The sequence below is a fragment of the Astyanax mexicanus genome, chromosome 10, assembly GCF_023375975.1.
Source record: "Astyanax mexicanus isolate ESR-SI-001 chromosome 10, AstMex3_surface, whole genome shotgun sequence".
Taxonomy (NCBI): domain Eukaryota; kingdom Metazoa; phylum Chordata; class Actinopteri; order Characiformes; family Acestrorhamphidae; genus Astyanax; species Astyanax mexicanus.
The window spans coordinates 17,968,674-17,981,290 of NC_064417.1; the positions used below are offsets into that span (position 1 = coordinate 17,968,674).

The 12,617-nt window shown below is 38.0% G+C and overlaps 2 protein-coding genes across 4 annotated transcripts; one reads left to right on the plus strand and one right to left on the minus strand.

Moving 5' to 3' along the window:
• Positions 1-17: 17 nt before the first annotated feature.
• Positions 18-6,700, plus strand: mrnip (MRN complex interacting protein). 2 transcript variants are annotated; one of them, XM_022683605.2, is made up of 7 exons: positions 18-179; positions 2,611-2,670; positions 3,322-3,428; positions 3,653-3,719; positions 3,834-3,967; positions 4,169-4,286; positions 5,676-6,700. In XM_022683605.2, the coding sequence occupies exons 1-7, from the start codon at positions 120-122 to the stop codon at positions 6,417-6,419; spliced, it is 1,290 nt and encodes a 429-aa protein (XP_022539326.1). In that variant the 5' UTR covers positions 18-119; the 3' UTR covers positions 6,420-6,700. The 2 variants fall into 2 exon arrangements, with proteins under 2 accessions (XP_022539326.1, XP_022539327.1); XM_022683606.2 differs by having other exon boundaries at positions 4,172-4,286.
• sqstm1 (sequestosome 1) lies at positions 6,692-12,513 on the minus strand. 2 transcript variants are annotated; one of them, XM_007234173.4, is made up of 8 exons: positions 12,187-12,513; positions 10,094-10,189; positions 9,467-9,873; positions 9,183-9,360; positions 8,555-8,635; positions 8,236-8,420; positions 7,898-8,099; positions 6,692-7,376 (listed from the first exon to the last, which is right to left on the minus strand). In XM_007234173.4, the coding sequence occupies exons 1-8, from the start codon at positions 12,353-12,355 to the stop codon at positions 7,216-7,218; spliced, it is 1,479 nt and encodes a 492-aa protein (XP_007234235.3). In that variant the 5' UTR covers positions 12,356-12,513; the 3' UTR covers positions 6,692-7,215. The 2 variants fall into 2 exon arrangements, with proteins under 2 accessions (XP_007234235.3, XP_049340155.1); XM_049484198.1 differs by lacking the exon at positions 8,555-8,635.
• Between the last annotated feature and the right edge of the window lie 104 nt (positions 12,514-12,617).

Here is a 12,617-nt window from a genome sequence, read left to right on the forward strand (position 1 = left end):
AAACAAACCGGAAGACGTGTGGTGACGTAATGACGCAGACCCGCGCGATTTGAGTGTTTAGCTGAGGGAGCGAGCGGAGCTCTGGTTGCTGGAGGCTTTAACAGTGGAACAGCGCGGTCATGGTGCAGGAGTTTCAGGTGTTGAGGTGTTTCTCCTGTCAGACATTTCAAGTGCAGCAGGTAACAGCCAGCTAAGCTTTAGTTAGATAACCTCGGTGTTCTGTCGTGTTGTGCTACCCATCGATGTGTGCTACTTAGCGGCTCTGCGCATGCGCAAAACTCTCTCTCTCTCTCTCTCTCTCTATATATATATATATATACATATATATACATACATATATATATACATATATGTATGTATATATATATGTGTATATATATACATATATATATATGTATATATTATTATTATTTTTTTTTTCTTTTCTTCTGTTTTCATGTGTTTTTTTTCGTAGAGGTGGGTAACCCAGGTCCAGAAAGTAAAAATCCACCCCAGGGTTCTTTACTAACTGCCTGGGCTCTGTTGAAGCTCAGATGGTTGGTACAAAAGCCTGGGATGGATTTTTACTTTCTGCACCTGGGTTACCCACCTCCTAGTTTTTCCTGATAATGTTGTTTTTCTAGCTTTTTACTTCTGGGTTGTTTAAAACAATTCTACACAGTTTCCCTTACAGAGCGACAGTACTTTGTGCTGGGAAATTAAACATCAATGTTACTGGTTTAATTAGCTGTTTTCTTAAGCTCAGATCAAGTTCTGAACATTGATACCTAATCTAAAATTAAATATTTTAGATGAATTAACTGTACAGCTCTTTCATATTCTTTCTTACTTTAATAAAGAGAGCACAGGACTGTTAATATTTTAGGGTTTTAAAATCAATAAATGTACTTGTATTTTAACATTGTGGTAGACATCAGGTCAGAACTAGTCCTGTGGAACGAAAACATTGAAATAAAGCATTTCAGTTGTTGACCCAAAGAAGCAAAAAACACTTTTTTAAAAGAAGCTAGTTTTATCTCTAGAACTAACCCAGTACACCTACATAAGGTCAGATGAACAAACAACACCTATGATTATTCATCTCATCTTATGATGATGCTCTCATGGTGTTAATTTGTAGGTCACTAAAGGATTTCAGGAGTTAAAGTGAAGGACAGAGTACTGTGAGCAGTTTTACACAGCTTTTAAAGGGTCTGTGACTCATATGACACAACAGGCTCTTTTGGTTAATTAACTATTTTCTTAACCTATTCGAGCACAGACCCAGTTCTGAATATTGATACAAAATCTGAAGTTAAATCTGTTAAACGAATTGAACAGCCCTTTTTTTTACTTTACTAAAGAGGGCACATGGCAGTTAGGTTATGTTAGAGTTAAAATCTCTAAATATAACAGAAACGTTACAACAAAACTTGTATAACTTATATAACTAAACATATCATTTTATATTCTTGAAATCATGTTAGTACTAGTTACATGGAATGCAAAACATAACAAAAATAGTTGAAACAGACCTGTAGAAGCAAAAAATACACTGAGTAAAGTGAAGGACAGAGTGCTGTAAGGAGTTTTACACAGCTTTTAAAGGATCTGTGACTCTGGGCTCTTTTGAATTAATTAATTGCTTTACTGTTTAATGTAACCAAAATGGGATAATTTAGATTGTACATTTTTACAAAACTATAGATAGAGCCAGAGGGAATCTTAGTAGACAAGCTTGTGTATCTGTAAATAAACCTCTAAAGAACTTTTTTTTTATGTGACAGTAAGTTCCATATTCATCCTTAACTGAAATATAACGATTTTACCCCACAATTTATTTTTCTACACTATTTAAAGGGCCAATTGCCCAAACTACTCATTAGGACTCCCACTATCACTAGTGATGCCTTAACACCAGGAGGGGGAAGACTAGCACATGCCTCCTCCAATTTTTGAACTGCTGCTGATGCAGCATTACTAAGTAGTATCACAGCGAAAGGGACTTGTTTCTGATACATCAGCTCACAGACACCTTATGCTAATTGACATCTACCCACCCAGAGAGAACAAGTCCAATTGTTCTCTCTCAGGGCTCTGGCAGCTGATGGCAAGCTAAGAATGGGATTCGAACCGGCGATCTCCTAATTATAGAGCAACGCTTAGCCTGCTGGACCATTTGGAGCCCTTAATTTATTTTATCTGTAGGTAAATTAGAGTTCTGGTTCAGGTTTTATTGTTCATACACAGTTTTACTCCTAAATTTTAGAGCATTATTTGATAACTCTAAATGCTGCTATTTGTTACTATTTTTGCAAAAATAAAACAAACATCCAAAAACAAAAATCCACTAGTCACTTAATGTTAGGTTAGTTTTTTAGGCTGGAGATAATATAACATAAGCATTACCGGCTCTTTCATAAGCTTCCAAAGGTCTGTGGTGCCAAACCCGTAAGAAAATAGGGAACTGTGTCATTAAACAAAGAGCTCATTCACCTGTGCGCTAGGCTTATCTTATGAGGCTTAATTTTGGAGGTCATATATGGCAGTACAACTAGGTGTTTGTCCAAAAAATTAACAAAATCACATGCTCAGTTTTAGATGTTTTTTGTAATTCTGTTTTAATTACAGGTTAAAAAGAGCAAAAAATGGACTTGCAAGATGTGTGGGGAAAAACAGTCACTTATAAAAGTAAGTGAGTAGTTTCTTGCATTATGTTAGGAATGTTTTCATGCATTCAATTATTCATCAAAATAACTGAATAACACAGAGGTAAATGGTCATTACAGTGATTTACCTGCTTACTCATTTCATAGAGCACAGTAACATGGAGCCAACTAACTGACAAGCTCAGTGATTTCAGTCTACTCATTCTTCAGTAAAGCTCAGTTACATTCAGATAAATTACGGATCAGCACAGTGATTTATCAGTCTGCTTATTTTTTAGTAACCTCAGTAACATTGAGGTAAATTACTGATCAGCCTAGTGTTTTTTTCCTCTACTGCTTCTTTGGTAGAGCTCAGTAACAATAAGATAAGCATTAAGAACATCTTAACATGGTTGAGCAAGCTTCACACTGAGCACTTTCTCTCCTTCTAAGAATATTTTTAATGCTAAGAACTTCTTCAATAACCCACCCCAGCACAGTAATTTATCAGTCTGCTCGTGCTTTTGGAAAAACATTTGTAATTTTGTAAATCAGTTTTTTTCTCTTCGAGAGGCTATCTAAACAATTTTAACATTGAAGAGCATAATCATTATTCTAAAAGTAGTGTTCCGTTATATTTTCTAAATACGTACAAGACGTTCAAGAGTAAAATTCCAGTTCTGGATTCTTGCAGGAATATGGCAGAGGAACAGGCGCAGATTGTAGGCGCCATGTGCAGAAGCTGAATTCATTACGTGGAGATCTGCTAGAGGTGGAAAATGAAAGAGCTCAGGCACAGTGGTAAGCAAGTCAGTTCACGTGAGAATATTATGTGTTTTTAGGATTGTAGTGAATAACAGGGAACAATGTGTAGATTATTAACCAATAGATTTCCTTTTGGACAGTTGTTTGTAAGGGTGAAAAAGTTTGCACCTTATATGTTTTAAAGTATAATATGAAGTCATGTCAGCAGTATTATGGTCTATTAACAAAAGGTCCGGTAACAATATCTACTTCTTTTTAAGGAAGGAAAAGAAGGAATGTAGGGAAGAGGACGGCTTTGGTGATGAGGCTCAAAGCTGTGAGCAGCAGGTAGAGTTCATTTGTCAGTTTTAAACTAATTCTTAACAGTAGTGTAAGGCAACCATAAAAGAGTAGAGCACATTTCTAATGCTCACAGCACTTCTATTTACTGACCCCATTCAGGATGAGGAGCAAGCCACTGAAAGCCGTTGGAGTAAATATGTGGATCTCACTAAGAATGAGCCAAGTGGTGATGAAGATGAGGAAGAAAATGTTTACACACAGAGAGCCCGGTTTAGGAGTCGTGATAAAATGAGGTTAGTCCAGTAGATCTTCCGTCTTTAAAAGCACAGTATGTGTGTTCATAATTTCAGATTTCTGTGCTTAGCCGGTATAAAATAATCAGATGCATTGAATGGGATGTAAATTAAATAATTAATGTGAATTAAATGTTAATGAATAAGAATCATGTTTTTTCAATGACAACAAAACTTTTCTGTTCTTGGATGCTTTTCCAGCAGAAAGAGGAAGAATAGCTTCACCTCAAAGGGTACATGCGGACGCTACACAGTTGGTGAGGATGAGGAACCTGATGCTGACCCTGTTCATTTGAAAGCCAAGGTATCACCTTTTCAGGTAAATGTCTCAGACGATTACATATACATCAGTTTTGTTGCTCATCAAACTGATCAGAAACTGTAAATGCATTGCATTATGAGCTTGCAACTGTATTTTCTGCAATGCTGGACATAACTGAAAGATCTAAATTAAATGTGGTGTCTCACACAATTTTTGCAGCCAGCACATTGATCCAAAATGCTAGTGAAAATGGATGATTTTTTTTCACAGTCTGTGATAATCATCATGATATTTTAATGGCATGGTTTAATAAGACAGAATGCACCAGTATCAGCAAATTTTAAAAACTGCTATCCATATACAGTGGAGTGAAGAATTTGGGCACCCCTGTTAATTTATGATTTTCCTTTATAAATAATTGATTGTTTGGATCAGCAATTTCAGTTAAATAAATTATATAGCAGATAAACACTGTGATATTTGAAAAGGGAAATTATATCCTATAAGTTTATAGGATTTACAGAAAGTGTGCAATAATTTATTAAGCAAAATTAGGCAGGGGCATAAATTTAAGCACCCTTATCGTTTTATTAATTTAAATACTTTAGCGCTAATTATTGTAACACAAAAATTGTTTGGTAAGCTTGTTGACCCTTGAACTACATACAAAGGTGAATCCAATTATGAGAAAGGGTTAAGGAGCCAACTGCAAGTTTTTTTCTCTTTGTATCTTCTCTGAAGAGTGGAAACATAGTTTCCTCAACAACAAAAAAAATCTCAAATGACCTGAAAACAAGTTTCAGTTTCTGCTGTGAGGAACATAGTGAGGAAATGGAAGATCAAAGACACAGTTCTAGTTAAGACCTGAAGTGGCAGGTCTAGAAAAATCTCAGATTAGCAGAGGCTAAGGATGGCGAGAACATTTATAGTCAACCCACAGATTTACTACTAAATATTGATGTAATTTTTCGTTGGGGGGCCTAATTTTGTCTAAAGAATTATTGCACATTTTTTGTAAATTCTATAAACTTAATTTAATTTCTCAAATATCTATATGTCCATCTGCTATATGATATATTTAACTGAAATTGCTGATCCAAACAACCAATGATTTATAAAGGAAAATCAAATAAATTATCAGGGGTGCCCAAATTTTCATTCCACTGTACCTTTCAATACAATAAAGTATTGCTGCACTTTATCCAACTGGCCATTAAATAGAATAACAACTCTTTCTGTAATGAAACATACTATTGATCAGTGTTCTTTAAGCACAGATGAAATCCCCAAAAATAAAATGTATCATGATGATTATTAATATTGTCATATTGTCCAACCCTACTATGGAGAGGCCCACCACAAATCTCCTGATTCCAGATGAGAGTATTGACAAATTTTAGTTGAGGTAGGAGACAAATTACAAATTTATTTTTCTTATTACTTCAGCTACATCGGCGTGGAGGATCATTCAAATCATCACCTGCTCCAGAATGTTCCTCAAAAGAGTCTTTAATCACTACCGGGTTCTCCAAATCATCAATTTCATCTGTTTGCAGTCTCCCAGTTTCAACACTGATCTCTAAACAAGTTGATGTGTACAGAGATGCAAGTGCTCATGGTGGATGCTACACTGGAGAATATAAGCAGCCTTGTGAAGAGTTAACCACAGAGCATCTCCTCTCTTCATCTGCCAGCGATTTAATTCTGCCATCATCCTCTTTTCAGAGGTCCAGTGAAACAAAGACTGAAGCTGTAAGCTCCAGGTGGGCTCAGTTTCTTACTACAGCCTCTGCTGAGGAGGAGAAGGATGAAATGGAAGAGGATGCTTGTGCTCAGATGATTTCTGGGGCACCTGATTCTGTAGTAGCCCAATCACCATCAGAACCTTTTATGGCTGTTCCCACAGTTACACTTAAAACTACAGGCCATTTGAAGAGTGATGCAGGAGTTTGTGCAAGAGCTTCACTGGATGAGGTGCTTGACCTTAAAAATAGGAGTACAAGGGTTTTTGAGAAACTGAGCCAGTGTATTACTGGGATGACTTCCAACAGTCCTCTTCCTTATACATCAAAGCCTGATGTTGCTCACAGCCCTGTGTGTTTTCAACTCCCACCAGTTATGAAGCCATGTCCTGCTCTTTCTCTCAGCACATTTTTTCAGACAAATGAGGATTTTGATGACTCATTTTAACCTGGGATTGTTATGAAATATTTGCAATACTCAATATGTACTGAGAGTGAGTGTTTCTTTTAATTACATAATATATAAATACCAGCTACCCATCATTATTTTATACAAGCAAACACATTAAAATGGTCCACAATGACCTTAAATAAATTCTTACTTAATTGTGTAAACCTTTCATTGGAAGGCTTGTAGGTTTTGTTTTAACAGATGATAAAAGAAATTGAGGGTCTGGTGTTATGTTTATGTACATTGAAACAATCCATACAAACACAAGATTCTTGCAGACAGATTTTGTTTTATTTGACAGACAGGGCAGGAAAGTGTGAAAGAATATAACCATCATTCCTATTCATTGTGACTAACAAAATACTCCTATATATATTTCATAACATCTTAAAGTAAATTATACCATTTGAGATATGCAGAAACATTTGTTTTAGACATTTGTGTTTTCATCTTACCAATTCAGGAAATAAGACTAAAACATTTCTGTGTTATGTTTGTATAAAATTATAGCCAATTTATGAAACATTCTTATTCATGGCATTCTCTGTTTTGTTGTTAGTAGTTATTAAATGTTTCAGTGCCATGCTGTATCTCTTTACAGAAAAATATTGACAATAAAATGTTAGAAATCAATTTTCTTCAAAATGCCTGAGTAATTTCTATTGTCAACATTATAAAAGGAATCAGTTATGTAGGAAAGGCAGAGTTGGTAGAGATTGCAATAGTGCTAGCATGGGGTCTTCAAAATGATTCAGTTACTATAACCCCTATTTTACGGAGCTGTTGCTGCCCTTCATTTTCGTGGACCAGGTGGTTTGGAGTACTGGATGGTATCCAGGGCTGAACCAATGTCGTAGTTCTTAGTGTGGAGCAGCCTGGTCAGCCAGCCACCTTCGTCTGTGAAGCCCATGGATAGCATCTGGGACAGGGACTCCACCAGCCGAGGGTCTGCATCTAAAAGGGAAGAGTAGAGGGCAGAGTAGACTGTGGGTAAGGTTTGAAATGTGATGCTGGGTTCGATTTTCAATCAAAAGCATCATAGATACACTGTTTACACCGGGCCAGTTCATGCACCTGGAATGTGGTTACTGATGAGATTTCAACCCTATGCATTTAACACTTGGTTTTCAAATGTGTTGGTCAGACTGAAATCTGATTGATGAGATTGTTGGGAATTTGCAAATCTTGAAGTTACTAAATTACTACTAAATTAGACCGGGCTACTACTAAATTAGTAGCCCGGTCTAAATTAGTAGTAGTAACTAAATTACTACTAAATTAGACCAGGCTGCAGTTTGTAAGTCGAATGCGTGGTGGTGCATGTGTGTGCACTTCTACAATTTAGCTTAAATCCACCTTATGAAGTGTTTGTGTAATCCGATCTGTATTTAGAGTGTTTATCTAATCCGTGCCAAAACATTCTGTACTAGAACTACATGTAACTTTTAGTGCCTAATCAGCTTTTTGTACCATACCTTGGGGCAGGTGTGGGTAGAGGGCAGCTTCACGCAGACCAGTGGGACCTTGGTTAGTGGTGGAGTTGGTGCTGAGAGGGGCAGGGGGATCCTCCACCACTCCCTGGCTATCCACCTCCATTCTGAGTGATTGCAGCTCTCCTGTAGATGGATCAACTTCCTTTGAGCTCAGATGAGTCCATTCCTCATCATTACTCTGCTCCTGTGAAAGCAACAGAATAGAGATTATTCCATTATTAGTAACAGTTATCTAAACAATGCAAACATTTATGCCATCTATTAATTCATCTATCCATCTTCACACACTGGCAAACTGTGTACATGTTACGTTTATTTACCTTCCCCCCCTCAGTGGTGCTGCCTGTGCTAAAAGAACTCATCGGACCCCCATCTGCACCCCTGGAAAGGAGACCTCCTGAACCACCATCACTTCGGCCACTTGAAGGACCGCTTGTAGCAGGAGGAGTCGGTGTCACTTTGGCCCTTCTCCCATCATGTTCCACATCAATGTCCACATCTATACCTGTGGAGACATGAGTTTATTTGTTAAACAAATGTACAGGTGACCCACTGGGCTCTGAGGTTTATCCTATTAGAATAAGTTCGCTTTAGAAGACACAATATATGCAGAGACAGTATGGTTAATTGAGCACCTACCAAGGGGACTTAGCATAGCAGCTACACCCTCGCCAATGTTCTTAAGGTACTCCATGTTGGCCTGGGCAGAGTTAGGAGCTCCTATATATGAAAAGAAGTGGTTAAAGGAGGAGTTAATAAAAGATCAATCTAGGGCTGCGCAATATATATTTTCAGCATCATCAGTGCAATGAAAGCAAGTGCAATATTTACATCACATGACCTGCAATATATTTAAGGCAAATTAAATGAACTGTTACAACATTTTTGCTACTTAATACAAAAATAAATCCATACTCTTCTTACTATCTATGATAAATCTACCAGAAACAGATTGTCTCTGCCCAGTCTGCAGTCTTTTGATACAGAGTGCATTATTAATATCCTGACATGTTGGATTATGTACCTCTGCTGATAATTCCTGTATTTTAGTAATAAAATAAAACAACTGGAATGATAATTTCCAAACTTGTGCAGCCCTAGAACCGTGACAGACCTGACCTAGCTTCTTATTGTAAGTGGATCAGTTATTCCGGGTAAAGCTCACCAGTCAGATAATGAAATACATTGGGATAAGTCTTGAGAGAGAGCTCACATTTTCAACAAGTTTAGTTGTTGAAAAGGTGCTTTTTGTCTAACATTAACTTACCATTTTGGGCCTGGTCATCCTGCATGTTTTCCTCCTGGGAGCTGGGCTGAGTTCCAGATGGACCTGGTTGAGGCTGGTTTTGGTTCTGGTTTTGAGCCTGGGCCTGGGCCTGGGCCTGAGCACCAGCCCACATGCAGTGCCTCATCTTGCGCCAAAACTTCCCACCACGTGGGAACCACTGAGTGAGAAAAAGGAGTTGTTGAGTTTTTAATAAACAGATAAGTAGAGGGAAAAAACAACCAACCAACTGCCAATAAAAAGTATCTCCTTAAATGTAAGGTTACCTCAAACATGTTGGCCATGGGATGGAAAATGGGCAGGAGAGGATGTTCCTTGTGGAGGCCCTTGGCCTGGCAGGTGGAGCAAAGGTCATAATCTGGGCACAAAGTGCACTTGAAGCGAGTTCCAGCCACTTGGCCCTCACATCCATCACAGGTCACACCAGGGTGAATCATGGGGGGAGCTTGGTGTGGAGGTGGGCCCATATGTGGAGGTGGTCCATTTGGAGGTGGTCCATGGGGCCCACCATGATGTCCTCCGTGATGTCCTCCATGATGTCCCCCATGATGTTCGCCATGATGTCCACCATGATGGTGCCCAGGTGGCCCCATGTGATGTGGTCCTGGAGGATGGCCAAAGGAAAACCCTGGAAACCCATGTGGAGAGAAGTCACGCTTGTGCTCCTTTTTTTCTGAAAAAACAAAAAAACAAAAAAAAAAACAGGTTATTATTAAGAAGGTTATTAACTGTGAAAAAAGGATTAAAACTGGTTTTATGCTTTAGGTTTTAGGTCTGATCAGATGATATCAAGCATTTCCACAGATTCTCACACTGAATGTTTGCCAAAATGTTCTTAATAAAATCTTTATGTAAGATTCACAAACAACCGTTTGCATTCTTATGCAACTTACCCTTAATGAAGAGACGGAAGGTGTCTTCCTTCACCAGAGTCAATCCCATCATGAGCTCATCATCAGTGGAGAAGGCAATCATGTCACCATCCTCATCTGAAGGACAAGAGAAAAGCGGAAATGAGTTTCTAATATTTTTCTAATTATTAAACAAACTTTAATATTACCTGAATAAATATAAAACTTAAATTATAATTTTATTTATTAAAGGAAAAAACTATTCAAACCATTTTAGCCTTTCGTGATTTTTTTTTTACCCCTAAGCCTAATAACTTTGTTGCACTACCCTTGGCGGTAACAACTGCAATCAAGCTTTACTGATAACTTGCAATGAGTCTTTCACATCTCTGTGTAAAAGACTGAATTAAATTAAATTATTTTAATTCAGCCTCATTGGAGGGTTTTCGAGCATGAACAGCCTGTATAATATCATGCCACAGCATCTTAATCAGATATTGACTAGACCACTCCAAAACCTTCATTTTGTTTTGTTTTTTTTAGAGACTTTCAGGGGTGGACTTGTTTGTGTGCTTCAGGTTATTGTCCTGCTGCAGAACCAAGGTACGCCTGAGCTTGAGGTCATGAACAGTTGGCTGTACATTCTCATTCAGGACTGTCTAGTAAACAACAGAATTCCTGGTTCCATCTGTTACAGCAAGTTTTCCGGGTTCTGAAGGAGCAAAGCAGCCCCAGACCATCATACTACCACCACCATGTTTTACATTCAGGATGATGTTTTTTACTAAAATTATGTGTTAGTTTTACGCCATTTGTAGAGGGATACAAACCTTCCAAAAAGTTCCACTTTTGTCTCATCAGTGCAAAGAACATTTGTCCAAAGTCTCCAAGATGTTTTTTGAAAAATGTGAGACGGGCTGTTCTTTTTGGTCAGCAGTGTATTTTGCCTTGGAACTCTTCCATGGGTACAACTTTCGACCAGTCTCTTTCTCATTATTATATCATTAATACTGATCTAATTGAGGGAAGTGAGACCTGCACTTCTTTATATGTTGTTTTAGGTTATTTTGTGACCTCCTGGATGAGTTGTCCATGCCATTTTGCAATAATTTCGGTCTGCCGGCCACTCCTGGGAAGGTTCAGTGTTCTTAATTCTACAGGTCTGGCAATAATCACGCCTGGTTGTGGATAGTGAAATTGAACTCAGCTTTCCAAAGTGTGATTAATCAGTTAATTTATGGGGGACAAACACTTTTTTTTACAAAGGGCTAGATTGGTTTGGATAGTTTGTTTGATATAAAAATTTGATCATCTGAAAAATGTAAGTATGACAAAAATTCAAAAGAAATCTGTAAGAGGGCAAATACTGCCACTGTACATATATGTATAAATGTATGTATGTATATATATATCATGAAAATATGCTGAAATGCTGTAAAACATCTCATTTAGAGATTTAAACACAAAACTCTGTTTGAGCTTAATTAGGTGTATTTCCATTACAAGGGTGGAGTCGACACACAACCAGAAACAATGAAGGAAAACAAGTCTGAGCAGCTGAACCTGTGTTGATATAATATGCTGATGAACATGAACATGAACTAGCTAACCTAGCTTACTGTCTGTTTCTTTATACTGAAGTTAGAATATTAGCTATCTAAAAACCTTAAAACACATTATAATTATACTGTAAACTTAATTATAGCTTACTGTCATTACATATATACTATATATATATATATATATATATATATATATATATATATATATATATATATACACATACAGCAGGGGGCACTTCAGTTATATATATACACAAAATAAACTTGTTTAAGGTATAGTTTTATAACCAGACCAAAGTCATAATGTCATAGTGTAATAGTGAAAAGAGGCTATAGCTCAGATTTAACCAGATTACACGATGCCCATTAGCTAACCTCGCTAAGTAACTAAGAATTAGTTACAGTGTAATAAGGTGGTATTAAGGCCTCGGTTGGCCGGTTAATAAATAACCCATTCAGGTTAAAGTCCCATTAAACCAAACACTGGAGGAAGGAGCCCAGCCTGTGTAACCCCACACTATTATAACTTTATCTAGTTAAAGAGATTATTTCTGTATTAAAGTCCTAACTTACCTTTGTAGTACATTTGGAATGTGGCATTCCGGAGGTTGGTAAAAACATCCACCACTTTGCGGCTCAGGTACTCGAAACTTGTCGACACGTCCTGGTCGACGGCGAAGCGCCGAATCTCCCTGTGGCTGTCCTCCTTCCCCAGGAGGTAAGCTTTGACGGTCATCGACATTTTCGCGTCTTTTTCTCCCGCGACACAAACTGCTGCGGATCAAGAAGTCGGGCTGTGGGGTTTGTTGCGCAGCAGAAATTCACTTCCCTTTAAATCAGCAGTCAGCTGAGCGTCACGCCTCCTGCAGCCGCGGCTCCTCTCCGATCCTGCCCTCCCGCTCAGCCGCAGCTTTTATACCGCCCAGCCGCCCAATCGGAAACACGGCCTGGGTCCTGGGGGGCGGGGCTAAGTGCTTCTTGACAGGCGGACAAAGCTCACGGCG